The 26,554-nt window shown below is 52.9% G+C and overlaps 1 protein-coding gene across 2 annotated transcripts in view; it reads right to left on the bottom strand.

The window, feature by feature from the left end:
• The window catches only part of LOC122389260 (raf homolog serine/threonine-protein kinase Raf-like), a 32,789-nt gene that overhangs the window by 1,744 nt on the left and 4,491 nt on the right, over nt 1-26,554 (bottom strand). Inside the window, exons 1-12 of one of the 2 annotated variants that reach the window (XM_043381119.1) lie at nt 17,899-18,170; nt 12,882-12,983; nt 12,306-12,462; nt 7,307-7,512; nt 6,711-6,815; nt 6,093-6,259; nt 5,301-5,491; nt 2,468-2,846; nt 2,040-2,207; nt 1,524-1,672; nt 503-651; nt 29-160 (exon numbers count right to left, since the gene is read on the bottom strand). In XM_043381119.1, coding sequence (XP_043237054.1) covers nt 29-160; nt 503-651; nt 1,524-1,672; nt 2,040-2,207; nt 2,468-2,846; nt 5,301-5,491; nt 6,093-6,259; nt 6,711-6,815; nt 7,307-7,512; nt 12,306-12,462; nt 12,882-12,983; nt 17,899-17,964 — 1,971 coding nt within the window. In that variant the 5' untranslated portion in view covers nt 17,965-18,170. Of the gene's footprint in view, nt 1-28; nt 161-502; nt 652-1,523; nt 1,673-2,039; nt 2,208-2,467; nt 2,847-5,300; nt 5,492-6,092; nt 6,260-6,710; nt 6,816-7,306; nt 7,513-12,305; nt 12,463-12,881; nt 12,984-17,898; nt 18,171-26,554 lie in introns of those variants that run through there. The other variant, XM_043381120.1, reaches the window with a different exon arrangement.

The raw sequence follows: 26,554 nt of genomic DNA, 5'->3' as shown, positions 1-26,554 counted from the left end.
TTTCCGTATACTGCCGATCCGAACTGACCTGTCTGAAGAGCGGACGGAGATCGGCCTTGAAGCTGATACACTCTGTGATGAGTTTCTTCATCAGCTTTGGACACTCGGTCAGGTTGGAGAGATCGGGCTTCAGGAATCCCATGCCCACCATAAAGAGAATCTGCCGGAGACAAGAATGCGTCAAAAGCGTGGACACCCAGCCACATCTGAATCTCAGCACCAAACAATAAGTCGGCACTCTTCATTACATACAGCGAGCATTGTGGTTGACAAAATCGCATGGACTTACCATTTACCAAGTCCAGCCAACAATCAATGTGTATGACATTTAAGTAGGCAAATGCTCCCATTTATAATGCTGATACGATTTTGAACACGACCCTACCGAAATACCAACAAGCTACGAGTACACACTACAAAATCCGACATGGAAACAGCCCACCTTCTCAGACCGTTCCCGAGTCCCCTACACTCCAGTCCGCCGGCCGGCAGCCCCCCTCACCTGGTCCTTGTTGTTGATGTGCGTGTACGGCAGCTGGAAGGCAAAGAGCTCGTACAGCACGATACCGAAGGCATAGACGTCGCTCTGGAACGAGTACGGGTTCTCCTGCTTCATGCGGATAATCTCGGGCGCCATCCAGAGAATACTCCCTGTCAACGGAACGAGCGAAGGGCGGGGTCAAAAGGGCTCAAAAAGGGCTCACTGCAGATGGAGGCCAGGCAGTCAACGCAGTCCAAAACGGCACTACTAGACCCGTATCCGGCTACATCAGGTCCGATGCACTCCGAAGGTGGCGATATCGACAATGGCGTCAGTGTAACATGCACAGTATCCGTGCTTCTATCCTCAGGATACTGAAATCCTTCTCCTCCACGCCACAATCCCCTACCGGGCTGGACAGGCAACTTTATCTCATGCGGGCTGCTCCCTTGGAGCGGCACCGCTGCTCCCGAGGGAGCTGTACCCCGTAGCCGGGTGCAGAGAGTGCTTGGGGGGCTGGTCGGCCTGTCCTATGGACGGGCTCAGCCCCGGCGACTCTCTAGGGTGCCTGCCCAGACCAATGTCTCCCCCTAATTCCTATCATCCTTCCGGCTCTGCAATGGTCTTGTCGACCGAAAGGGCCTAACCCAACAAAACAAACAAAACAAACAAACATACACAGTAGCTGAGACCGTGACAACAGTGGATGGCGACCAAATCCGCAATGAGCACGCCCAAAGCTGAGTCTTCACATCTCGCGTCGCCACCAAAACTGACGCACCAATTCATCCCAAATAATCAAACACCTTGAATATTGATGCATATGAAGTCACTTCAACCCCGACCAAATCAGAGCGGTATCTAAAACAGCCACCACGTTCCCAGAAGGAGGCGCCATCTGGCAGCCCTACCGCTGTCTCCCGTAGACATATCAACGCTAGGTGCCATCCAGCCATCTCGGTCCGCGACCAGCGACCAGACGTGGCTAGCAACCAGACGTGGCTAGCTACCAGCAACGACCAGCGTCTCTGTCGGTACCCACCGGTCGGCTGCTGGGCCTGCTGGTTGCCCGACCACCGCGTCTTCACCGTGGCCAGTCCGAAGTCGCCAATCTTCACCGTGTAGTCATTGTGCAGGAAAATGTTGTTCGACTTGAGGTCCCGGTGAATGATGTCACGCGAGTGGAGGTACCTGCGAGTAGGGAGGTGGACGTTTAGTCGGCATAATCGTACAGTCATCTGTCGCGCCTGGTGAGGCCCTGCAATAGGTAGGCGCGTACCGCTCGACTCAACGGGAACATCAGTTAACGACCTCTATGGGAACGGTCGAACATGTATTGTTGAATACAGTGAGACCCCTCAACTTTGCGCCTAACTAAATGATCAAAAACTCGCTTTAAATTCACATGAAGGACATGCCCCATTTCAACATGGAAATCACACCAACCAAACATCCAATTTTTACCATCATAACTTTGTATCTTAGTTCGCGCTTCTGCCCAATCTCCCCACCCCAGCCTCAAGCTCCCACCCACAACTGAACATCCCCCGCCACTTACTCGATGCCACAGGCGGTTTGCCGCGCAAAGTCCAGCTTCTGTCCGAGGTCCCAGTTGGTCTCGAAGACGTGGATGTGCTTGTATAGGCTAAAGTCCTCGCACCACTGAGTGACGATAGCCAGGTTTGGCCGCCGCACGCAGCCCATAAAGAGCAGAATGTTTACATGTCTGACGGAAAGGCCAGGTAAGGTCAACATTACGATATCGTAAGGGCTCCAAATAGAGGAGTTCAACAGCTGGCGGCATTCTTATGTCAAGTGGGTACACGTTATCTTATTCTTCAGACTCGCGCTTGGCGATACTACATATATACAAAGTACAGTAAGAAGCGAAATTCAGTAGAAAGAAAGAGGAAACTATGAACAATGTGAAATCGTAACCAACCAAAGCCCCTCCCGACTTTTCCACCGCCCTAACTCATCACCCACCTGGTCTTTCGGAGGGCGGCCACCTCATTGTTGAAGGCCGCCAGCTGCGCCGGACTGGGGTCGTTCACGTTCAGTATTTTCACCGCCACAGGGCCGTGCCAGTGCGCCTTATACACCGTCCCGAACGATCCCGAGCCGATCTTGTTGCCCATGAGGATCTCCTCCCAGGAGATCTCCCAGTCGTCGAACGACTCTCGCACGCGACTCTTGTCGAGTTTCTTGTTGCTGGACTCGTCTGCGGAGCGGGCGCGCGGCCGGGTGCCGCGGTGGATGGAGGTCGGCGAGCCATGAGCTGAGTGTGAGTGGGACAGCTTGGTCGGCGAGGAGGAGGGCGACGAGTGTGCTTGAGAGCCGGGAGGCACCAGCGCCGCGCCAGGACCTGTTGGTGAGGGTAGCAGCGCGCGGCGTCAGACACCGGGACGGGTTTGATTAGAGGGGCGAGTCAGCCTCGGCGGGTGGGTCAAGTCTGCAGGGAGATGAACTCTGGTTTTACGTCAGTCGGTGGCTTTCGGTCAGTCAGAGTTCCGCCCACAGGATGGGCGGTTGGCACGTAGTTAGTTGTTGGTTTAGAGGAATGAGATGCAACACGTGTGCTGGTACATTTCATGCAACGACGCCTAACAGTGGAAAAGGCAGCAAAAGAAAACCAACACCAAAGGCAAATATTTTGAACAGCCACGTAGTTCCCATGCTAAATGTAGTGCATGCTAAATCATCAACAGCAAGAAGATAATACACTGTAACTGCATTTGCCGATCGGGCAAGACAAACTCAAGGCTGTTTCCATTTTACCAAGCAGGTCGCGCCTCCTGGCTGTCTGCTCGCGGTACAGTAGGTACCCGTCTCTCTGTTCCGCCGTCCATCCGGCCTCCACAGACCTCCAGCAGAGGGTGGACGAAGGGACAGAGTGAAGGATGGACGAACGGAGGGATGGACGAACGGAGGGAAGGAGGGACGGATGGACGGCCGAGACAGACGGGCGGATGGATGGATGAACAGATGGATGGACGAAGAAACGAACGGAGGGAGGGGCAGAGGGACAGACAGACGGAGGGCGGGACAGAGGCACGGACGGAGGGCGGGACGCGCTCACCCACCGGCGATCGCCGCCAGTCGCGCCGCCGCCGTTTTGGCCGTGCGCCGCGGCGGTCTCTCCAGAGTGGCGTACTTGCGGCGCCGGCCGGGCGTGGCGGACGTGGCCGGCGTGGCGGTCGTAGTGGGCGTGGCGGCGTGCCCGGGCCGGAAGCGCCGGAGAGGTCGTGGTGTGGTGAGTAGCCCGGCCAGCAGATGGCCCCAGCCGTCCGGTGAGTCGCCGCCGGCCGCCGGCGCCGCCGCCACCGCCGCCGCTACACCTACACGGCTCGGGTTAGTCAGCAGAGGCTACAGGCCACAGTCAGACCAAAACCAGATACTGCATGCAGCTACCAGGACTTCAGTGCTATACACAGCTCAGTGGGATTAATTGTGGTTATCAGCTATGCATTCATTATTTAACACATTCATTTAAACATCAAACATCAAACATCAAATATGTAGCTGCTAGACTACGAGAGAAGCTTAAATACGCAAACGAAACAGAAATAACCATCAAAGTGCACATTGTTTTAAAGGTCATGCGAGTAAGACCACCACCAGGGGTTAGTCGGTTGTAACCAATCACCACAGTCATAACCAGTAACCAACACCAGCTGTAGAGGGAGGCAGTGAGGACCGAACACAACATGCTGGAGGCGTTTGTCGGAGTCAGGCGGCCGAGGCTCGCCAGGGAAGGACTGAAATTACGAGCAATCGTAGTCGCGGACGCGTACGCCGACAACGCACTACCGTGACGCCAGTTGACACGCGGGCGTCACGGCGAGCGCGTGTGTGTCGCACAATAAGGCGGCTCAGCCGACCGTGAGCAGCGTCAGCGAGTGCGTCAGAACACAGTGTCCGTCTCGGAGTCACATCGTCATCGGCAGGCACACGGGTATTTCAACGGCGCACGCTTTACGTAACGTGGAACATTCCCGGCGCAAATTACACGGGAATGCGCTGCTGTCCTATCTGTGTCCGCCCCTCCCCCGGCCCATACGCCGGGCATGCACGTTGACGGCACACACGGCGTCAGAAAAACATCATCGACCGGCGCGGTGTCTAAAAACAACCCGGTGCCGGCTGCGGCCGGCCGCCGGTGACGTCACGCAGTGCGCCAGTGACGTCACCGACAGCTGTGGCAGCCACGGGCCTAAATGGGCCGCCAGTCACAAACACGTGCGCCGGCTTCTGTTGTCGGCTGCCAGGGGCCCGGGTCAGGGACGGGGGAGTGGGGCGGGACGATGGAGGGCCGCTCCTATATTGTAGTAGGATTGCTGAGTGGCAGGACCTTCCCTCCTAGTGTGCGACACAGGCGCTCGCGGACGGCACTAGTGCGTAATAACGCCCCTGGATAGTTGACCAAGACCCGCCTCGGAGCAGCCACCTAAGGACCACCTGTTGATTGGCGGAGGCGCGCGTACTGGTCCCGAACAACTCGTCATAACAACTACCAGGCGGAAAACCCTGGCGGCGAGTGATTAGTTTCAGCGCCGGCGGTTGCGCTACCACGGGGAATTGATTATCAGGGACACGGCGAGGAGAGCGAGCACTAACAGGAACCCAGCACCGCCCCCGGGGAGCTCACTATCGCTCTCAACGGAGACATTCGGGAAACCGAGCACCGGCCTCACTACTTTCCTGACGACTTAATTGACACTGAAAATCGCTACACTCCCCAGTCCGCTGACCCCCTCCCTGCGCGTCTCCCTGTCGCTCTCTCCCCCCCCACACTTCTCTCCCTGTCCCGTCCACTGACCGGGGTAGGCCCGCCGAAGCTGGTCCATGCCCAGTGCCGCCGGGTCCACGTGGTTGCTGACGTTGGGTGCTGAGGTGCTGCGCTCACGGGCCGCCAGAGGCGCCGCTCCCGGCAGGCGCGGGTCGCCCTGCCGACCTCCGCGCAGGTATGACGGAGCCAACAGGATGCCGGCGGAGTTGTTGGCCAACAAGCTGCAGGGTCAGAGAGAAGGCCGGGTGAGCTGGAGCGAGCAGGGTGAGCAGGGTCTGAGGGAAGGGGGATGGGACGAGAAGGACCGTTCAGAAGGAAGGAATAAGCTGCGGCTAAAGGGATACCTAGGCGATAAAGGGGCGAGGAACTGCGGTGAAAAGTGATAGAAAGGGAAGGATTAGAGCAAGAAAAGTCACAAGGAAGAGATAAGAAGGGTCACAAGTAGGTAGAGAGCTCGGGTGAAAGGGGTCGGAAGAAAGAGATCAACTGTGGCAAGAAGATCAGTGATGGGGCGAGCTGTTATGATAATGACGATGAAGGGTAGATTTTACTGATAGCTGGTATATTAATTCAGAGCTGATAGCCGTACCTTGACATCCCTATCCAAAAAGCGCTCAAACAATCGAGGAATAAAGACCATGTGAGAACAAAATAACCTGGAATTCGGGTACATTATTAGCATGCACCTGCAGGACAGACTGCAAGGCGTGCCGCAGCTGACCACTAATAGTCTGCCAGCCCTCTCCGTTCGGTCTCCCTCCTTTTACGGTCTCTCTCCCACCCTCCATTCCGTCTCCCCTCCCATCCCATCCCGCCACGCACTGCTGGTAGTTGGTGACATTGACGTTGACCACAGACTGACAGAGCGGCGGCAGCTTCTCCGAGCAGTTCGAGTGGAACTTGTAGTCGCACGTGCGACACACAAAGCCCGTGAACAGCACCCGCCGACAGAAGCTGCAGAACACCAGCGGGAAAAACGTCTTGCGCACCTGCGGACGTCCAGAGGTCATGGTCAGAGGACAGTTCGGGGAGGCGAGGCGGCCGGTGTAGCACAGGTGATTAAAGGGAGACACATGTGTCATCAGCCAGCAACACTTATCACAGCACACTGGCTGATCACAGCTGTCACGGCCACTTCTAGTAACCGTGTAATAACCGGTAGTTAACAATAAAAACTACATGGTGGCACTATGCAAAGCTTGTGAAGTACAATATAACCATTTAGTCATCACAGCCATATTCTATTCCCTTACTTAACAGCAAATACATTGCCGCTATGCTTGCCACGTTGTACATCATTCCGTCGTACATATCATTAAGTGGTTCCACCAACAAAGTATCGAATCAAACAACTAAAAACCAGCTGCGTTATCATCCCCCGTTCTTCACATGTTTCAACGCGGCCGCCCCTCCCATCCCCCGCCCTCCGGCGGTACTCACAAAGTTGTGCGATATACTGGTGGTGACTGGGGTCATGTGGATCACTTCCACACGAATCTCGTCCACATCCAGAGACGTAATGTCCGCGTCCCACGGTATCCGGATCTGACGGACGGTGAAGTCAGTCAAACGAAAACGCACGGGAATGTACTTAGTGCCCCCTAAGAACAGGGACATACATCGGGCAGTGAACCAGAACAGAACGAAACCAGAATCCATTTCTTTTGAGGAGCACACAACAGCAGTTTCTGCCATATTTGCAGTTCATCGTAGTAATTCAAACAAATGCAATCTAAAGTTTCCGCTATTAGGAACCTTTCGAACAGAACACTTGATTTCACGAAACCCCAGTTGGTTCCACAGGGCACTCACTTTTTATTATTTACTACTTTCCCCTGTTCTCCCCTCCGCCCTCCACCACCGCTTACCTGGGGTTTGGAGCACTGGTACCCCCCCTCACCTGGGGTTTGGAGCACTGGTACCCCCCCCCCCTCACCTGGGGTTTGGAGCACTGGTACCCCCCTCACCTGGGTTTGGAGCACTGGTACCCCCCCTCACCTGGGGTTTCGAGCACTGGTACACCACCCACCGCTCACCTGGGGTTTCGAGCACTGATACACCACGCAGGTCTCTGGGGTGAGTTTGCGCAGGCTCATCGCCTTGGAGAGGGCCTCTCGCACGGTGACGCCGTACCGGACGGTGACGCTGGTGCGCTGCTGGTTGGGCAGGTGCGCCCTGATGAAGGCCTTCAGAGGTGACGGCGGTACGGGTGCCGGCGAGCCGCAGCTGCCCACGCTGACTCCTGGGAGAGAGAGAGAGAGAGAGGAGGGGTAGGTTAAATGGGGCCGAGAAGCGCGTCGACTAGTTTGTTGCGTTCTAGGATGGCAAGTGGGACTGAGGATGGGATGTCCGATCGGGCGGTGCGGTCCAAAACGGCAAGGGCAGAATAATTAAAAATGATTGGCAGACGAGTGACACGCCGCTTGGACAGCCACCTAACGGAGCGTCTTTCCAGATACATTGATTATCCAAGCGGATACAGTACACACACGGGTACAGACTTCCACCTAAGTTGTCGGAGGCGCAACAAACAACTATCTCAATCAGCACCACAGACGTTCCCCGACACCAGGTCCGGCAACAGGTCACAGAAAGAACAATCCCCGCATTCCCTCAACATGCTACGAAGTAGACACTGGTGAAACCCACAAGCCTTATACAATATCACAGTATGACGTAGGACACTTGTCTCTCCGGCAGCTCGGAGACGCTCTCATAGTCAACTGCGTGTCATTTTTTCACATCCGCGTCACCACGGAGCTAACTGCGAGCGGTGAATGTTAGCAACGCACGTGGCTCCGGGTCGTTTACGCGCCAAGCCGAAACGGGAGCAGTTGCATCAGCACACACGCACGCCGGCACACACACATACGCGGCGGGTCTGCCGGGTCGCGGGCAAATACCGGCAAATCGATAGCTCCGACGGCACGCTCCAAACACGGCCCGAAATAGACACAGACGCCGCGCGCCGGCAGACACTCATGCACAGGCGGGCCGGCCGGACCGCCGGCTGACATATCGGCTCCGGGCGGCCGCCCGCATACCAAACAGACCAGCCGAGGTCGTCCTACCCCAACACCGTCCGGCAGCGGGGCTCTGCTCGGTCAGACAGACGGTCTGTGCAGCCCGAGACGGACCCCACACCGCCCGGACAGCCCGTCAGCCGGCGCGGCGGGGACAGGACCTACGTCACCGTAAAATTCATTCCCGAGCCCGAAATGATCACCGGCCCACCGCGGCGTACTAGGCCGGTTTAAATTAATCGCCGTGAGCCAAGGCGCCAGCGACGGCGCAATACCGCTGAAAGGGGGACGCTCGTCGCGACAGCGCGGCCGCCCATAGTCCCCGAGCCGGTGCCAATACGACTAATTAGGTGCCGGCCGAGCCGCGGGAGCCGCAGTGGCGTCACGACACACCGCAGCCACCCGGATGTCACCGGAGGGATGCGCACGTCTTCAGCGCGCAGAAAGAACCCAGAGTCATTACCGGCAGGGCTGCAGCCGGATCTGGAGACGACTCGCACCCAGCACGCAGACATTCAGTTTCAGCCGGGTTTCCGGCACGAGTACCAGTAGTTGCGAGTGTGTGTGTGTGTGGGGGGGGGGGGGAGGAGGAGGAGATACTTGGATACAGAGACGATGTGTTTTTGGGGAAAGTACCGCACATTCAAACTAATCCTGGAAAGGCAAATGTTGCCTCGAAGCTCAATGATTCCGCTTTTCAAAAGCATCCGACACGCATCAACCTGGGCAATGAGTGCTGCTCAGTTGTCAGGCTTTTGTGAATCTGTTATCTGAACGACTATTGAGTCTGAGCCTTTGAATGAATTCAATAAGCAAAACGGACGGCGTTCCCTTTGCGATAGAGGCAGCAAATTATCGTTGTTCAACTACACCTTTTTACGGCCAAATATAGAAATAGTGCACACAGTTCAGAAATAGTGCAACCATTTCGACAGTTCGGCATAGTGCACCGCTTCTTAAGCCGAGTGCATGAAATTCAGTAATAGTGCACACGGCTCCGAAACAGTGCAAGCAATTTAAAGGAGAATGCATTCATTTTCAGTAGTTGCGATTTCAGTTTCGCCAGAGTGCATTGCTTCGTCATATGCATTGGTATTCGGCGTACCGCAAAGCAATTTAGTTAACCTTCAAGCGAATTCGGTGCCCCATCTATAAAATATTTTTGACAACGCTCTTGCTGTTCATCAAGTGTAGCGTGGTGCCGTTCAAACAAGCTGCTAATGAAATTTTACTAAATTATTGAAATTTTACTGCTAATAAAAATTAACGAGATTTTAATGAATGTAATGAAAAGGCCCAATTTAGGCGGCAGTGCACACATTTCAAAAATAGTGCAGGCGATTTCGACAGCACGGCATAGTGCATTGATATATTGAATCGCGGCACGATATTCGCCATATTGCAGCCATTTCGTCATAGTGCAGGTTTAAAGGTAGTGTGCCAGCTTTCTTGGACCATATGGAGTTAATGACCCGGATAAGGAGAACCGGATTTTTAGAACTTATCCATACCTTCAAAACTTATGGAAACGTCTTAAATTCTTCAAATTTTGAGTACCCCAGTGCGAAATTCGCCCCGACGGGTTGTCGGTCGTACCCCAACCACATTTCACACCACTATGAACAATAAATGCACACACTAAAATCGCTATTACCGATAGGCTCATCCAATCAAGTTTCGGTAAACCCGTTCATCATCATCTCCTGCGGTTTCGAACACGCCTGTTAGGTGGCTTCTGATGCTCGTCGAGGTCGGAATTTCCAAATACGCGTGGTGCGTCGGGCCGCGCGCTCTGACTTCGGCCAAGAAAAATGCGTCAGCTGATCATTGTCATTTCTGCCACTTGCGTGTGGTGTAATGGGGTCATAACTTAAGAGACGGCTGTTTCATATCAATTATTTTACATAAAATCATATTTCAAACCACAAATTAATGTTCGACAGCCAAATTTAAGAAACAATACCAATACAGGCTTACAGTTTAAGGCTCGACATTGTGTTGTCTACGATTAGACAGCTGATAACTCATTCCCGTACGTCGTATGGTCGTAACACTATAATGACCTTTGCTTATTGTCACAAGTGCGCCGCATTCGCGATTGTTGCCCAACGCCTGTTTGCAGGTGAGCCCACTACAGTTGTTATACATATCTAAAAACCGATAAACTTTTAGGCGAAAAAGGCACTATTCCAGGCCCATTTTTGATTTTTTTTTGCGATATTAGGTAAAAACAGAAGCTTCTTATCCTAGGAAAAATAAAACGGGAAATCTTTCAAAGGTGGCACACTACCTTTAAAGTGACCCAGGTTCAGGCATATTAGACATATCGCACATTATTCGTCAGATCGTTTCAATTTCGGGGTCCCGCATGTAATTTAGGCACTGTTCAGTAACACGGCATTGCATAAATAAGTAGTAACAATTTTTATTTGACATTTCACGCTACCTGAGCCTCCAATGACACTCGTAGTCAGTCAGCAACGCAAAAAAGTCAAGTAGCCAGCTGCACTGCTCTGGATGCAAAAGGTAGAGGGCATTTAATGCTTCATCTGGGTGCCTTAGCTTCAATCATATAAGACATAGTGCACATAATTCGTCGGGTGCTTATATATTCGGCATGAGCAATATTTTTTTCGGCTTTGTTCAATCAAATTCGCCATGATGCTGAAAGGCGATAACAAGAATCCATAGCATTTCTGATCTTTTTGAACCAGCAACGAATTTATGCACCCGATTCAGAAGCCCTGAATGCCACGTGACCGCCACTCGACCGTGTCACCGAGTTCTTAGAGCGAGACTAATGATAAGTTAATTCCTGAGAGCTGAAACTGCATTTGAGCAGGTTTTTGACCAAGATTCACGCTACTCTTGACAGGCAGATAGGGGCTTTCAAAAATATTTTCCCAATCCAGCAGCGAATTCTCTTGAACATCGCCAGAATTCGCTGCTGGATTGGGAAAATATTTTTGAAAGCCCCTATCTGCCTGTCAAGAGTAGCGTGATTGGAGGATCAAAAGCATGCGATAGCATGCTTTTGCATCCGGAAATTCCCATTGGTGGGTCGCTGAAAAAAAGTTCGGCTGAACCTGTTTGTCAGTGAGTGAGTGAGTATGTGAGTATGTGAGTGAGTTTGTCCAAGCTTTTTTGGACCTGGAGTCAAAATGGGTGGACCGATCGGGACGAAAGTGGGACCGTTTGATTCGTCTCCGGCGAGGTAAACTTTTGGTGCTGGCCTCGGTTCTCTCGGTGCTTCGTGGCACATGCTATTCCGCTTCAAAGTTTCGGTGACACGAATTTTTTTTTGTCAAGGCTACAGGTCAACCCGAAATGGGACCGTTATGAATGGCAAAACATGTCCCGCAGGATCTTAGCAATGGGACAGTCAGCCTTTTATGACATTCGTGACCCCCTTCCCGAAAAAAACAGTGTCTCCACCATCAAATCCCTGGAACTTTCTGCCCTTAGTTCCAAGGCCTTCACAGATGACATCCATGAGACCACGACCAACAGAGGCACCGCCTAGCGAAGCTGTTGGCCCGGCGCAGTGGAGTTGCACCTAGACATTGGGCAGCTATTGCAACCAGTGCATCTGCGCCAATCAACCTCCAAAGCCAACCACCTCCGCGACATCTATCGCCCGCATTACTCGTCCACTGCCGGTGCGTGAGAACTCCACCGCAGGACTCCAGCGCTACCTACCCGCAACTGAACAGCTGATGTGCTACAGCACCCGAACGCCACCTAGTTCGGACAGTATCACATTCATATTCACTTCAGCACCAACTGGCATGGGTCGTCCTCCACAGCACAGTCCTGCACCAGGCGCTACAAACCAAGCAACACTCAACATCCCGGCACAAACTACATCAAAATAGGCTAACTGAATTGTACGAGCTGTAGGACGAACAACTTCTAAAGGTATCTCCACACCACCCACTACCACATCCACTGCCTTCTTTCCTCACTCCCCAGCCTCTCCGGGTCAGCACCCCTCCCCGCGCCCGTCACTCACCAGAGGAGACGTGGGGCACCGGCCGCTCGACGGTCTCGCCGCCGGCACCGGCGCCGTCCAGGCCCCCGTTGGTGCTGGCGCCGCGCGCGATCGCCTCCTGCAGCTCCTGCCGGCGCGCCTCGAACTCGTGCAGCTTGTGCGTCAGCTCGTTGTACTCCTGCGGCACGTTCAGGGAGGCGATGTGACTGGGAGGACCGGAGGGTAGCCGAATAGGTGACAGGACGGGCATAACGCACATCTGCGCGGCTTCAAAATATTTCAGGACGACTCTTCGTAGTAACACCAATGACTGCTACGAAAAAAGACAAATTGAGAAATTGCAAAAAATAACAGAAATTTTTGACATTTTAATGACAAAGGTAGCTTACAATAAATACAAACACATTTTGTACCAATTGCGATTGCGAACGACACATTACATTCGTAAGTCGTAACATCAACGTGTAAATCTTACAATAACCGACGGCTTGTAAAACCATCAAAAATGGTAACATGAAACAACCATAGTTAAAGGTGGCACCAAGGCAGTATATACCGGTGACACCACTGCGAGCGAGTGCCGGTGGCGGTACTTACATCCAGGTACATATTGGGCGGGTGCTGGAAGCCGGCGAACTTGGCGTTCAGCGCGTCTACATTCTCCTTTTTCAACCGTATCACATTCTGGATGTTTTGTAACTGAAACACAGAACGGACAAGATGTTACAAACATTGCTGCGCAACTCATTAACCCAGAAGATGGATGAGGGAGACATTCATGTCAGCTTGTGCCTATCTCTTATCCATGCCCAGTCTGAATGCATAAATACGCATTACACTACATTTAGAATCCTTTCTGAATAGGAAATATACAACAAATAATATCAGCACAGACACGGTCTGCGATGCTAGTGCGACACAAGCATCATTGGATAAATCATCAAAGCATCATGTCTGGACATGAAAGTCGGGATCAAGGCTATCTAGTCGGGATGCCATAATACGCCAGTGACATACAGACTTATTTTTAATGCCATCGACTTCTTAGAGTTGCGTACGCCACCAGATATAGACTAAGGCAAAGTATGGCGTCACTCGATAATGACGTCAAACCACAGCACGTCATCATACCGCGGACGGATAAACGTAGAATCAACGCGAAATAATTCAAGGCATTTACGCTATATTGGTGCGGAACTTGTTCATCCCTCATTGATCAAAACATATCTTAATGTCGATACTCTGCCTTTTTTTGTGGGCATTATATGTCAGCATTCTGATAACGCCTGTTTTGTGGCAGCGATCTCTTACTATGGAAAAAAGACGCATCTATTCGCCATCTAATAGACCTCCAACTTGGTGGAAAACCGAGCCAGTCTTTGTCAGTCCTCGACGGGAGACATCTGCCAAGCTAGTAAAAATATCACAGTTAGCTTGATGACAGAGGTCTATGCTTGATGCAATCTTACACACATATTGATCATTTGGCTTGTATCACGAATATGGCCGGCCAGTGCCAGACAAAAGACACTGTGTTTCAAAGTAGGGACATAAGGTTGAGGCAAATTATATTTTCGCAAAAAAAGGTTTCTACAGAACCCTTTTTATAGAAAGAAAGATTTTTCAATCCACCAGACCATGATTTCAACTAACGCCCTATACCGACAGAAAACTCAACGGGAGCGCACCCGAGCCCCCGTTAGATGTCGAGCCAGTGCAATATGACATCACATCGGTGCAACACAGCTCTGGAAAGTGTCATCAGGGGCGTTCCACGACAAATCGACAAATAAAAAATTAAATTTGCACCCTCATACTTTATTTTTCGTTGAAAACTGGTGTAAGGGGTTGTGATGGGCGGGGAAGCCAGCTGTGGCAAGGATTTTTTTTCTCCGAACAACGGTTTCCGAGATATAACCTCGGGCAATTCCTGGAGGTCGCGCTGCAGCCCTATGTTTGGCGGCCTATAACTAAAAAACTATTGGTTTTCTACGATAAAAACTTCATATGGTTCAACTCACAATCAGACAACAAACATTTTGGCTATCTCGGATTTTCATTTTTTGAAAATTTTGATCATGTGACCTTTTGACCTATTTTTCGAAGAGTGACCTTGATATTTTCCCCACTGAAAGTTGCAATTTTGTCTGATGACGATTAAAGCCTTATCGATTGTCATTCATATGCGAAAATAAAAAAAAGTGGATATCGCCCTGCGTTGACCTCAGGTCAGGTCATTTTTATGACCTGTCCATTATTACGAGCGGGAGCGACAGTGAGATCTCGAGAATAAAGCAAGATAGCGACAAGCAGTAAACGTTGCAGGGTACAAACGGATAAGGTCTATAATTTTTACTGAGGTCATTTTCAGGTCAGGTCAAAGATGACGTCACAGGAGCAAAAAGGAAGTCAAAATTGCGGCACTACATATATATGAAGTTTTTCTCGAATAACTTTCAAGGTATCCCAGCTAGGAACAAACCAATAGCACCATCGTGATCCTCTCGTCGATCCGCATCGAAACATATGTATGTTGACCTCGAAAGGTCGAAAGGTCAAAAGTTGACCTTAGGTCACGTGACGAGCGGGAGCGACAGCGAGATCTCGAGAATAAAGCAAGATAGCGACAGGCGGTAAACGGTGCAGGGTACACACGGATAAGGTCTATAATTTTTACTGAGGTCATTTTCAGGTCAGGTCAAAGATGACGTCACAGGAGCAAAAAGGAAGTCGAAATTGCGGCACTACATATATATGAAGTTTTTCTCGAATAACTTTCAAGGTATCCCAGCTAGGAACATACTAATAGCACCATCGTGATCCTCTCGTCGATCCGCATCGAATGATATGTATTTTGACCTCGAAAGGTCGAAAGGTCAAAAGTTGACCTCAGGTCACGTGATCTAAGGTCAACTTTTGACCTTTCAACCTTTCGAGGTCAACATACATATGTTTCGATGCGGATCGACGAGAGGATCACGATGGTGCTATTAGTATGTTCCTAGCTGGGATACCTTGAAAGTTATTCGAGAAAAACTTCATATATATGTAGTGCCGCAATTTCGACTTCCTTTTTGCTCCTGTGACGTCATCTTTGACCTGACCTGAAAATGACCTCAGTAAAAATTATAGACCTTATCCGTGTGTACCCTGCACAGTTTACCGCTTGTCGCTATCTTGCTTTATTCTCGAGATCTCGCTGTCGCTCCCGCTCGTAATAATGGACACGTCATAAAAATGACCTGACCTGAGGTCAACGCAGGGCGATATCCACTTTTTTATTTTCGCATATGAATGACAATCGATAAGGCTTTAATCGTCATCAGACAAAATTGCAACTTTCAGTGGGGAAAATATCAAGAGCACTTTTCGAAAAATAGGTCAAAAGGTCACGTGATCAAAATTTTCAAAAATTGAAAATCCGAGATAGCCAAAATGTTTGTTGGCTGATTGTGAGTTGAACCATATAAAGTTTTTATCGTAGAAAACGAATAGTTTTTTAGTTATAGGCCGCCAAACATAGGGCTGCAGCGCGACCTCCAGGAATTGCCCGAGGCTATATCTCGGAAACCGTTGTTCGAAGAAAAAAATCCTTGTCACAGCTGGCTTCCCCGCCCATCACAACCCATTAGACCAATTTTAAGCAAAAAATAAAATATGAGGGTGCAGGGCACTTGTCGATTTGTCGTGGAACGCCCCATCAGTGTTTACTGGCTATCGTATTAGGACAAATGCCCCGAGAAAAATGGACAGCACTGGGCACGGAAACAGTAGAGGAAACGGCCGAGAGTACGGGGACAAAATGGGGAACGGAACAGGACACATAGAAGCACGCAACATGGAAACGGAGCGGCACACGAGAACGAAAAGGGAGGAGATAGGGCGCTATTTCCATTGCGTGAAGGTGCAGTTTCAGCACCGTCGCGTGCCAGCGGAACCGACACACCACTGTTGACCGGCCGCACTATATTATCACGGTGAGCACTCGTTTGGACACCCGTGCTGGGACGTCAACACGACGATCCACATTAGGTAATCCATACTACCACCGCAGGTGAAGGCAGGGCAGTACGTACGCCGCAGCGCGGAATAAGCGTCATTAGGCATAGGGAGTGCAAGCAAGAAAATAGCCAGACTTGCAATTGAACTTTAATAAAAAAAAAGCCGGCGGACGCGCGTCCCCCGTCCATTCCCCCGCACCGTTCGCTCCGATCGGTGGGTAGTTACCGCTAGCCGGTCAGTACCTACTCGGCGGTGACCGCACCGCCACAGATCCGGCTAGGACGGGTATTCCAGCGCCACTCTCCACTTTTCACATTCCACCCTGTACCAGGTTCCAGACCACACGGGCCTTGGCCACTAACGACACAATTCACAACAAAATGCTGCTATCAGTCCACAGGTATGCCAGAACGCGCGTCAGAATTACACCGAAGACAATAAGCGAATGCGCAGCGAAATAAAGTGAATGCTGAATACCTAAATAAGTTGAGGGGAAAAGTCGTCCCTATATACTGCGCTGTTTTGTGAATGTTGCGACATATAGTTGCAATATTTTAAACACAAAGCGATAGAACCAAATGAGCATTTCAGGCAGCAATGCGTTAAATTATTTGCGTAGGTATAACGTTTTTCTTTGTGACATGAATACTAAGAGTTGATGGAAAAAAGAACGTCCAAAACTTAGTAGGAAAGGCTGGTAAAAAAACAATAATTGCACAAAATTACGCACTTTTAGTTATCATCTTTTTCTTATTATCTTTTCCTTGTTATCTTTTTTTCATCCTTTTCAGGGCACCCGGACTTCAGAATTCATCGGCGCTTTTGCCAGTTTCACCGAGTTCAATCGTCACTTGCTTTTGCAATCAACTTAGGAAAATACCCGTTCATCTCTGCTCTTATTTTCAGCATGTAAAATGAGAGGGGAATGTTCCCGAAAGAAAATGGACAATGATAGCCACATATCCACCATCCGAGAACCAGGAGCCTGCCTCAATATTACGGATATTTAGAGCCACAGGGCCAAAATAGCCAGACATTTGAAAGTGCCACCAGTCGACCACTGCAGGGTTCTCAACGTGTCGGCTCTTGTGAAGACATTTGGAAGCTGAAGCCAGAATCAAATCAATGTCAACCAAAAATGATTTAAATATCATAAGTCGTCACCTACAATTTACAAAGCTCGCATGCGCACAAATGGACACGTCAGTGTAAGGCACCGTCCGGATTTCAATTAGAAACCTAATGGACCAATTCCTCCACGAGCGAATATGGAGGCAAAGTGTGGTTTCCAATGTGTAGGGACTTGTCTGAACGCAGACCTTGGCCTAAGAATTAATGGCATGAGCAGTCATGCAGAAATGAGCAAAAATAACGTTCTAGGCAGACTCCCACTGCATTAAAGGAGCATCAGAATACCGGCGAAATGCCAAAACTATTCGATGGAATAGGTACAAATACCGAATTGGCATCGTTTCAACCGAAAATGCTGAAAGCCAATGAACACCACTAGTCCTGCCCAATACCTGCATGGCAAATTCCTTCAGACCTCAAAACTTCATCTATCAAATGCAGCTCCCCGCCAATGACGGCTCCGCCCCGCCGGCCGCCCCACCTGCACAATGGCCTCCTTGACGTCCATGTCAGACGGCCAGGCGAACTGAGCGTCTCGGATCTGCATGGTGGCCGGTGCACCGAGCGTCCGCCGCCCGCCGACCCCGTCCACTGGCCGGCCGGCGCCCCACTGCCGCCGCCGTGGCACGCGCCGTGGCGCCGCCGCCGGCGGCACCGGCCAGCTGGCGCACCTGCGCGCGGCGGCGGCCAGCTGTCCGGCGGCCAGCCACAGGTGCCCCGCGGGGCGGCAGACAGTCCTCTCGGCACCTCCCTGACCCTGCACCGCCTCCCTGCGCGACCCGGCCCGGCGGCCAGCTGTCCAGGTGCCCATGGGTCAGCTGTCCTCGCCAGACCTCGCTGACAGGGCTCGCACCACCCTGACCGGCACGAGCCGTCCTCTCCGAGCAACCGGAGAGAGACGTAAAATACCTGTCGGTCCCCCGCGCCGGCCACAGATGCCCGAGGGTCGGCCGTCGTCATCTCTCCGCGGTTCCTTGCTTTAGCAGGCCCCTGGACCCATCTCACTGCAATCAGGACCCCTCCCACTCGAAAATGGGCAACCGATTGGCTATCACGGTGATCGGCCCATCACACATAATGCCGTTTGACCTCCGCAAGGGAGCATACTCTTTTGGTGTAAACATTATCAGTGAATATGGACGCCCGCGATGGTTTCAAAATCTGCTGGCTTTTCTGTTTGAGCACAGCTCTTGGGCTCGGGACTAATGACACGTTTGGTGATAATGGAAGGATGGCTGGACTGACTGATCCCATTGCAACTTTCCGACCCAGCAAACACGGACGCAGCATCCCTATAATGCCACGACACAAAACACCAGGACACGCTCATCTAGCGATGACGCACGACATTTCTAACTCCACGAACACAGCAAATGAAACACTCCACGGGTTTTCGGATTTTCAATCCTCATCTGCGATCCGTCATTCCCCTCACTGTTCTTCCATCAGTCAGGGACAGTTTGACCACTTATCAGGCCGAGTGCAAGCTGATCCCAGAGCGGAAAGACCACTCACTCGGCCAGCTCGTCAACCTGGCTCAGTGCCGACAGCCGTGAGGAAGCCGTACGGTCTGTGAGGCGCCGCCACCCTGCCGGCCCCCTGCGAAAGGGCTCACTGCCTGTGCCGCAGTCTCCCCCCCCCCCCCCGGTGAACTGGCCCGCCGGTGTCTGACCGACCAGCTGAAAGGAATGTCCACTCAGTGTCCAATTCAGGCCAATGTCAATCAAGATGTGCACCGTCGCCGGCCGAAGATGAATCCCGACCAGTTTGGGGCAGGTTAAAGATGACGGTAATAGGTAGATTGACTCGGTACCGGCGCCTCTACAGGTGCTCCACCACTACAAATTACATTTTAATGTGCGCCATGCGCGGGTGTTTACCGCCACACACCACTTATACCATCACTCCATGAAACGGCGTGCAGTGGAAAAGTGAGGGTGCGTTGACACCTCACGTTTGGCGTCGTCGCGGGCAGACTAGACTCTTTTCTCTTATCCAGACTGCCTGCCTGGATAGGAGAACGACACCCGTTACAGCGGCGCGCCGCCAGACAGCTGAGCAGCGTGACGACCCACTGACGAGCCGCCACCGTCACGCGTCACGTCACCGGCACCCAGCCGCCACGCGCAGCCGTAGCTCGTCCCAAATGATAACGATATGTCGCGTCCACTGACCAAATCCTGCCCTGAGGCATGGTGTCACGTGACCCCATCCTGCCCTCCGGCATCGTGTCATGTGGATACCATACAACCTTCGGGCATCATGTCACGTGACTTTTAAGCGGCCCGTGTAGTCATGTCACGGCACTGCACCGCTCGACCGTCAAACGGCACGTGCCGCCAGATGAGACAGAAAATTGACCACACTCGCCACACACAATAACAGGAAATTTGCATTTACATTACACTCGATACGAAAACAACATGCAACCGGAATTCAGCAAATGTAATTCCCAGTTATACACCCTTGCAACGCTTCTCGGTGGATGGACACGTGCTAAACTGTGTCTTTTGCAGGACAAAATCCCAATAATAAACTATCCGTTACGGTTTCTTCGAAGGTGCTGCTTCAGTAAATGTCCACAAGAAATGACAAAAAGCCCACTGGGTGTCACTTTGCACTAGTTGGGCTGTGCGCCTGCACCGTACAAGACGGATAAAGCAGCCGATTGTGCAAAAATACCGGCCGGGCCGCTGAGCTGCCCTGGCTCACAGGATGTGTCAATCTACGTACAAGCAATGGCGAAGAAACACTCTCGGCAAGAAAGGCAAAGCCTATGGAAAGCCAAGAAAGCCTACGGACACACAGACTAATCGTCCACCGTTGGCGTAGTGTGACACATTCAAAGCGTCACTGGCTGCACCCTTCTGGAACCCATCCTGGCGGTTAGCGAGGGAGGGGTACATTGAGGTAAAACGACTAAAGGGAGTCAGGGACGCGGCGGACTAGCCAATATTCGCTGCAATAAGTGCTGTTCACGTTTGTTGTAAATTGCACTCAAGTGAGTTTGCTGGTCGAAATCATTTTGTTGGCGAGGCAAATCCCCAGCTGGATTTCACCTCGCTCAAGTATCAACTTAGTCAAACGGCTATGATAGATCACGGCAAATATGGCATGAGTATACACTCAAACACGCGAAGACTGAGCAGTGCTAGCAATGTTGATTGACAAATAGCGGTTAACCATAACGATTGATACGTGGAGTCAGGACCTTGGCAAACGACATCGATTAACGATTGGCACGGACTGGAGAGCGAAAGAACAGCCAAAGTAAATCGATTGACTCGCGACGGCAAACAAAATATGGAACCGGACAAGCACGACGAAATCATGTCAGAACTGTGAAGCTTCAAGCTACCCTTCGCCGCTGACCGACAGAACTCTCAGACGCAGCCAGCGCCACCGCTGGGTCGCGGTGATTACCGCCGGAACGGAGCAGGCCGGGCTGGGCCGTCCGCCATGCATGGTCGGCGGCGCGGCTCGCGGCGCCCGCTGCCCATAACGCTCTCCCCCGGCCCGAACAGCCCACGGCCACCGACACGGTGCCGGCGCGGCGGCCCGACGCCTCCCGACGGTCACGCAGCCAAGCGTGCACGGGGAGCCAGCCGCTGGAAGGCTGGCGACCTCGGCCGACCCGCCAGATCCGACCTTGTCCGACTCGCTACCGCTACACCGGCGGGTCGGCCGAGGTTCTGGTGGCATGGTTACGGTAGGCTCGTATCGGGTTACGTTGGACCCAGTGAGAGCTCGTCAACCAGTATCACCGCGTGTTCGCCGGGTACGTCGCTCCGGTGACGTCATCGGCCCGTTATCACACCGCCGCTGGTGTAACTCGGCGCGGCGACAGGTCCCTGTCCAGCACGGCAGTCCGTCGGCCGACCACCGTCGACGCCTTAGTGGCACCAGGGGCCGGCCGGCGCCCAATCAGCGACCAAACGGCCGTCCGGTGACGTCACCCATCGACGGCGTGACGTCAGCCGGGCCGACTATCGGCAGCGACGGTCCGATCGGCCGACCTGGGACGTCACCGGTTGACCTGTGACGCCAACCCGCCGACCGCCGCGGACCAACGAAAACAAACCGGCCGCCGTGCCGTGGGCCCTTCTGCCCACGGGCCGGCACGGAGCCAGTCCAAAGGCCGGGGTGGCCGGTCACCACACGTGGCACAATTACCGTGGAGACAAACATGGATTCAGTTATCGTGAGGCGGAGGGCAGTTGCATGACCTTTACAGTGGGTTTCAAAGCCGCATCCTCATACCGTCACGAAACGAACGCTAATTGTGACCGACGCCTTGTCACCGCACGTGGAGGTCGTGGTCCCAGGGCTGACTCATGATTACACCGCGGACAAAAAGAAAGCCGTTTTTTACAATCGAGCCCGCACAGTAGCTTAATGTGCTGAGTATAAGGGAAGATGTGCTGCATGGGATGATGAGCTGAGTGTTTGGGAAGATGTGCTCTTGATGTCATGAGAGTTTGAGCAAATATGCGCTGTTTGGCCGATGTTGTGAGTGTTTGGGCAGTGTTCGGTGTACGTCTTTATCAAACGTTGAGAACAAACCACGAAGCGGTGACTCAATTTGATGGACATATCTCAGGGGAAAAACTGGACGCCGGAGTCCCGATATCAGAGTTATCAGTAAGTGAGAACATATTTGCAAGTCTCTTTCGTTTACTAGCGCAATATAAACCCCATCTGTATCGCCATGGACGTCAGAAAATGAGGTCGATTTCATGAATGTCAATTTTTGCCATTTTACGTCAACCAAACCAAAGCGGCATAACAGGGAAATGGCGAGGCGTTGACCGACATAAAAAAACGACATAACGGAAGCGCGAAGTAAATAATGTTGTAGTAATGCCTGAACATGCCATAATGAGCACCACAAATCATCGGCGAGTTTGGCCTGCGGTTTATGCTGCTTGAATAATTGTTCATATTGCATCAACCTGGACCCAGCAAAGGTCACCGCCGAGCACACCAAGCACCGTTTGTTCCTTCTCTACAAGGCACGGCATGCAAGGCTGAACATAAACGTCCAGTTAAATAAGCCGCAGCCGCTTTTTAATGTAAACGCAGCCGGCGATCGCTCACGGCAATGGCTCATTGCGCTCGTCAATGCGAGGTTCGCCGTCCGTTTCATGGTCTGACTCATCACTGTTGACGCCTGCTCGGCCGGCGGCAAACGCGCTCCGTGACCGACCGGTCGGCCGGCCGGACCGAGAACCGGCTCACCGCCAACAGTGCGGCATTTTCGCCTCATTTCGCCCACCCGCGGCTGTCACAGACAGATCAAAGAGGCGCGCGCCCCGGCCACGCGCTGCTATCACGGAAGGTGTCACAGGGCGACACGGACACCCCACGGATATCACAAGGCGGCACGACACGCCCGGCAGAACAGTTCCGTGTATGCTCAGTGGCGTAATTTGTTATTCACGCCATTTGGTCAACCCGATAATGATATAACGGTGTTAGTTGGTATGAAACTGCTTCAGTTTAAGACAATGCCCTCCAACTCCAACATCAATACTGCTTGCAAGAAGCCATGTATAAAATACCAGTATAACGCCTTTTGGGGCGACTAACGGAGCGAGCGAGAGGGTGGGCCTTGCACGTGCGAAATTGCGAGGGGGTACCTCCAACTGACTTGTGCACGGCACCCTACTAACTGGTCTCTAGCGATGTGCCAAATTTGGGCACAATCGGCCCAGCCGTTCTCGAGATCTGGAAGCGGCACCCTGCACGTGCGCACGTGCAAAATGGGTCCCAACTGACTTGTGCACGGCACTCTACTAACCGGTCCCTAACCGTGTACCAAATTTGAGCGCAATCGGTCCAGCCGTTCCCGAGATCTGGAAACGACCCCTGCACGTGCGCACGTGCAGCAGCACCCCAACTCTGGCACATGTATATGCAGTGCCTAGTGGGTGCCTACCTACATGCCAACTTTCAGCGCAATCGGCCAAGTAGTTACCGAGATATTGCAACAATTACAAAACTGACACCTCTTCGTTTTGCACGTGGCACGTGCATAAGGGGTCACCCACATGCATCGGGAATAGTCCAATACTTGGTAGAAGGAATGAAGCTACCCTACAAAAATTACCGCGTGTAAATCGGTCAAGTGGTTGCTGAGATATAAGCCTCGCAAAAGCGTGACCACGGCCGGCCGGCCGGCCGGCCGCTCATACTCAGAAATTTCCGTTAATCTAAGGAAAGACTACGCTCGCTTCGCTCGCTCCGTAATCACATCTCTTGCTGGTATGTAAGTGCAAAGCAAATGCAGCCGCTGCAGCCACTCTAGCTTAGTTCGGGTTCGGGAAGGTCAGAAACTGATCAGAACCCGGACCCCAGCGTCACTGGCATCACTGTCACCGTGCCTGTCATCAGACAGGACACAGCTGTGACCGAGCGTCGGACTGGCACAATCACCCTCCCGGACGCAGCAGGGTCGAAAGAGCAGCCGTGACGAACCCCAGGCGACCCCACCGGGGTCACAAGGTCGACTGAGAGACCCTAGCGGACCCCGAGAGACCCCATAGCAGCCACAAGGTCGACCAAGAGACCTTGTGGACTCCGGGGGCCCCATCGAAGCCACAAGGTCGATCAAGTCGATCCTACCGGAGCCGACAGGGCCGACTGAGTAGTGAGTAGACCCTACTCGAGCTGACAGAGCCGAGCAAGCGACCCGTCGGACTCGGCAAGGTCGACTGAGCGGTCTTACTAGAGCTGCCGAACCGAGCGATGCTACGGGACGGGGCTAACACGACCAGCTCGGGCATGTCAGACCGAGCGACCCTAACGGACTCAGCAGGACCAAACAAGCGACCTTACTTGAGCTGCTAGAGCAAGCGACCCTCCCAGACCCAGCAGGGCGGACCTAGCGACCATATCGGAGGACGGAGCCGGTCAGGTCCACATAAACATCAAATGACCCGAACAAGCGACCACCCTGAAGACCGGGGCTGAACGAAGCGACTCTGGGCCGGTCAGGGTCGCGCTGCTGACCACCAGAGACCCAAGTCCCTCCCACTGGCGCCCGATCGTCGGTCATGGGACAAACAGCGCTGGTTAAACAGCTCATCCGACCGGGTAACGTAAGCCAAATCATGACCGCTGACAGATCGGCGTCGGAGCGGCGATACATCGTCAGGGACTTGGCTGAGAGGGAGACGGCCGCAGAGGGCGGCTAGTCCCGGTCACCAGACGGACGGACTGAGAGTCCAGTGAGCTGCAGCGGGGTACCGGAGAGGATTGATCCTCCCCTGACGGTGGTCGGTCACCAGCTAGCGCGGCGGGAGTGCAACTCCAAACCTGAGGTGATAACCTCGCCGGACCATGGAGCGTTGTATACAGTTCATCCCCATCCGTATCTTACTCGTGTGTAAACAACAGCACGGTTCCACCGATCAGAGACACGGGTGAACATGGCCCCGCTCCGGAGGGACAATCATTGCACACTTGCGCCTCACTCGTCCAAACTTCACTGAGTTTTGAGCACTCGCCGGGGCCTAAGACCAGGAAATCTCATAAAATGCCGAAACACCTACAATAACAATCAGTTTAGTCGATAAACCGCCTACCACACCCCGCATAAACACCAAATTTGAGGACACACTGATGGCTTTGCGTGTCGTTGCCCACCGCATTAGTGACAGCATCGCAGGCTATTGCCGCAGTCCAGTACCAGCGTAACAAGGTGTTCAGTCCGAGCTGGATAAGGACCGGCACGTTGGCGCTGAACAGTACCCGCCCACGGAGAGTGTCTGTGGCAGTTACTGATTGACGCGGAGCGGGGCTGACGTAATGAACAACACCTGATCGACACTGAGGCGTCGGGGGAATGTCATAGTTCACCGTACAATTATGTGCTTTAGACTTCTGGGAGTGGAACAAGTGACGACTGACGGACCCTACGACCACGTCAACCTCGATGAATCAGTAATGCGGAAGAGTTCTATCGTCATGCCCAGCTACGATGCAGGCACAAAGAAACGATACAAATAAATTCGTCACCGTTACGGTGCAAATGCATAGCGCACACGGGTCGGCACATGACCTTACTGCGGCCGGGTTCACATTTCCCCGAGGCCTGTTTTCCGACGGACGGCGGCCATTCCTGCTCTAAACACTGGCCTTTCCTGGCTGGTCAGCCTCAGGACACTCAGCAACAGCTACATCTACAGCGACCGTGGGCAGCCGCTTCAAAGGAGAGGGACGGGAGCGAACAGGTAACTCCAGGCACCCGTCCACTGGAGTCACGTTTAACAATGCTGGAAGACTAGGCAAGACACCAGTGGAAACCATCCTTGGGAACGGGCGTATTAATGAGAATATCGAATGACAGGTATCATCAATAACGACAAGATATCCGATACCATGGAGTCCGGTATTAGCAATGCCCAATGAGGTATCTAATGCGGAATATTGTTGATAAGAGTTACACACGGTTCCGACGAAACTGCAAGTGCACACACGTGTAAACAGCTAAGCTGACCCTCAACATTCCTTCCCCGCCGATTCCGCACAATGTCGGACGGCAATCTCGGAGCCCGCGGAGCTCGGAGCCAAGCTGGCCGTGGGCCACCGGCCAGTACCCGGTGTCAACACAGAGAGCTTGGCCAGCCAGTCGGCGAGCTGTGCGACAGTCTGGCCGCCGCCCAGCGCCGCCGCACCCACACATACACACGCGGGGCCGGTGGCAGACGGGCGCCAGACAACAGGCGCGCCCGTCAGTCGGCCCGTCGGTGCCGGCGGGCCAGATAACGGGCCGAGGGTAGGAGGGGGCTCCGGCGGGCGGGCTCCCGTGGGGGGGGGGGGCAGTCATAGGAGACTGCGCCGGACTCCCGGGCGGGCCGACAGTACGAGAGGGCTGCAGCGGGCGGGCCCCCGTGGGGAGGGGAGAGGGACGGTAGAAAAAGGCTGCGGCGGGCTGCCCTGTGAGCCAGCGAGCCGCAGAGGACAGGCACCTCCCCCCCCCCCACAAAACACTAATGTGCATTTACTGTTTGCATTAAGACATGATAATTGATAATATAGATCATGTAAGAAATGTGGCCTGCACTCGACATGTTTCAGGTTCCCAGTCTCCAGATTGATAGTTATGGCACATAGTACAACAGCATTAATTGCCA

The sequence above is a fragment of the Amphibalanus amphitrite genome, unplaced genomic scaffold (assembly GCF_019059575.1).
Source record: "Amphibalanus amphitrite isolate SeventyFive unplaced genomic scaffold, NRLGWU_Aamphi_draft 000352F_arrow, whole genome shotgun sequence".
In the NCBI taxonomy this organism is placed as follows: Eukaryota; Metazoa; Arthropoda; class Thecostraca; order Balanomorpha; family Balanidae; genus Amphibalanus; species Amphibalanus amphitrite.
The sequence above is the reverse complement of the archived record's forward strand: the minus strand, read 5'-3'. Positions and strand labels throughout refer to the sequence as shown.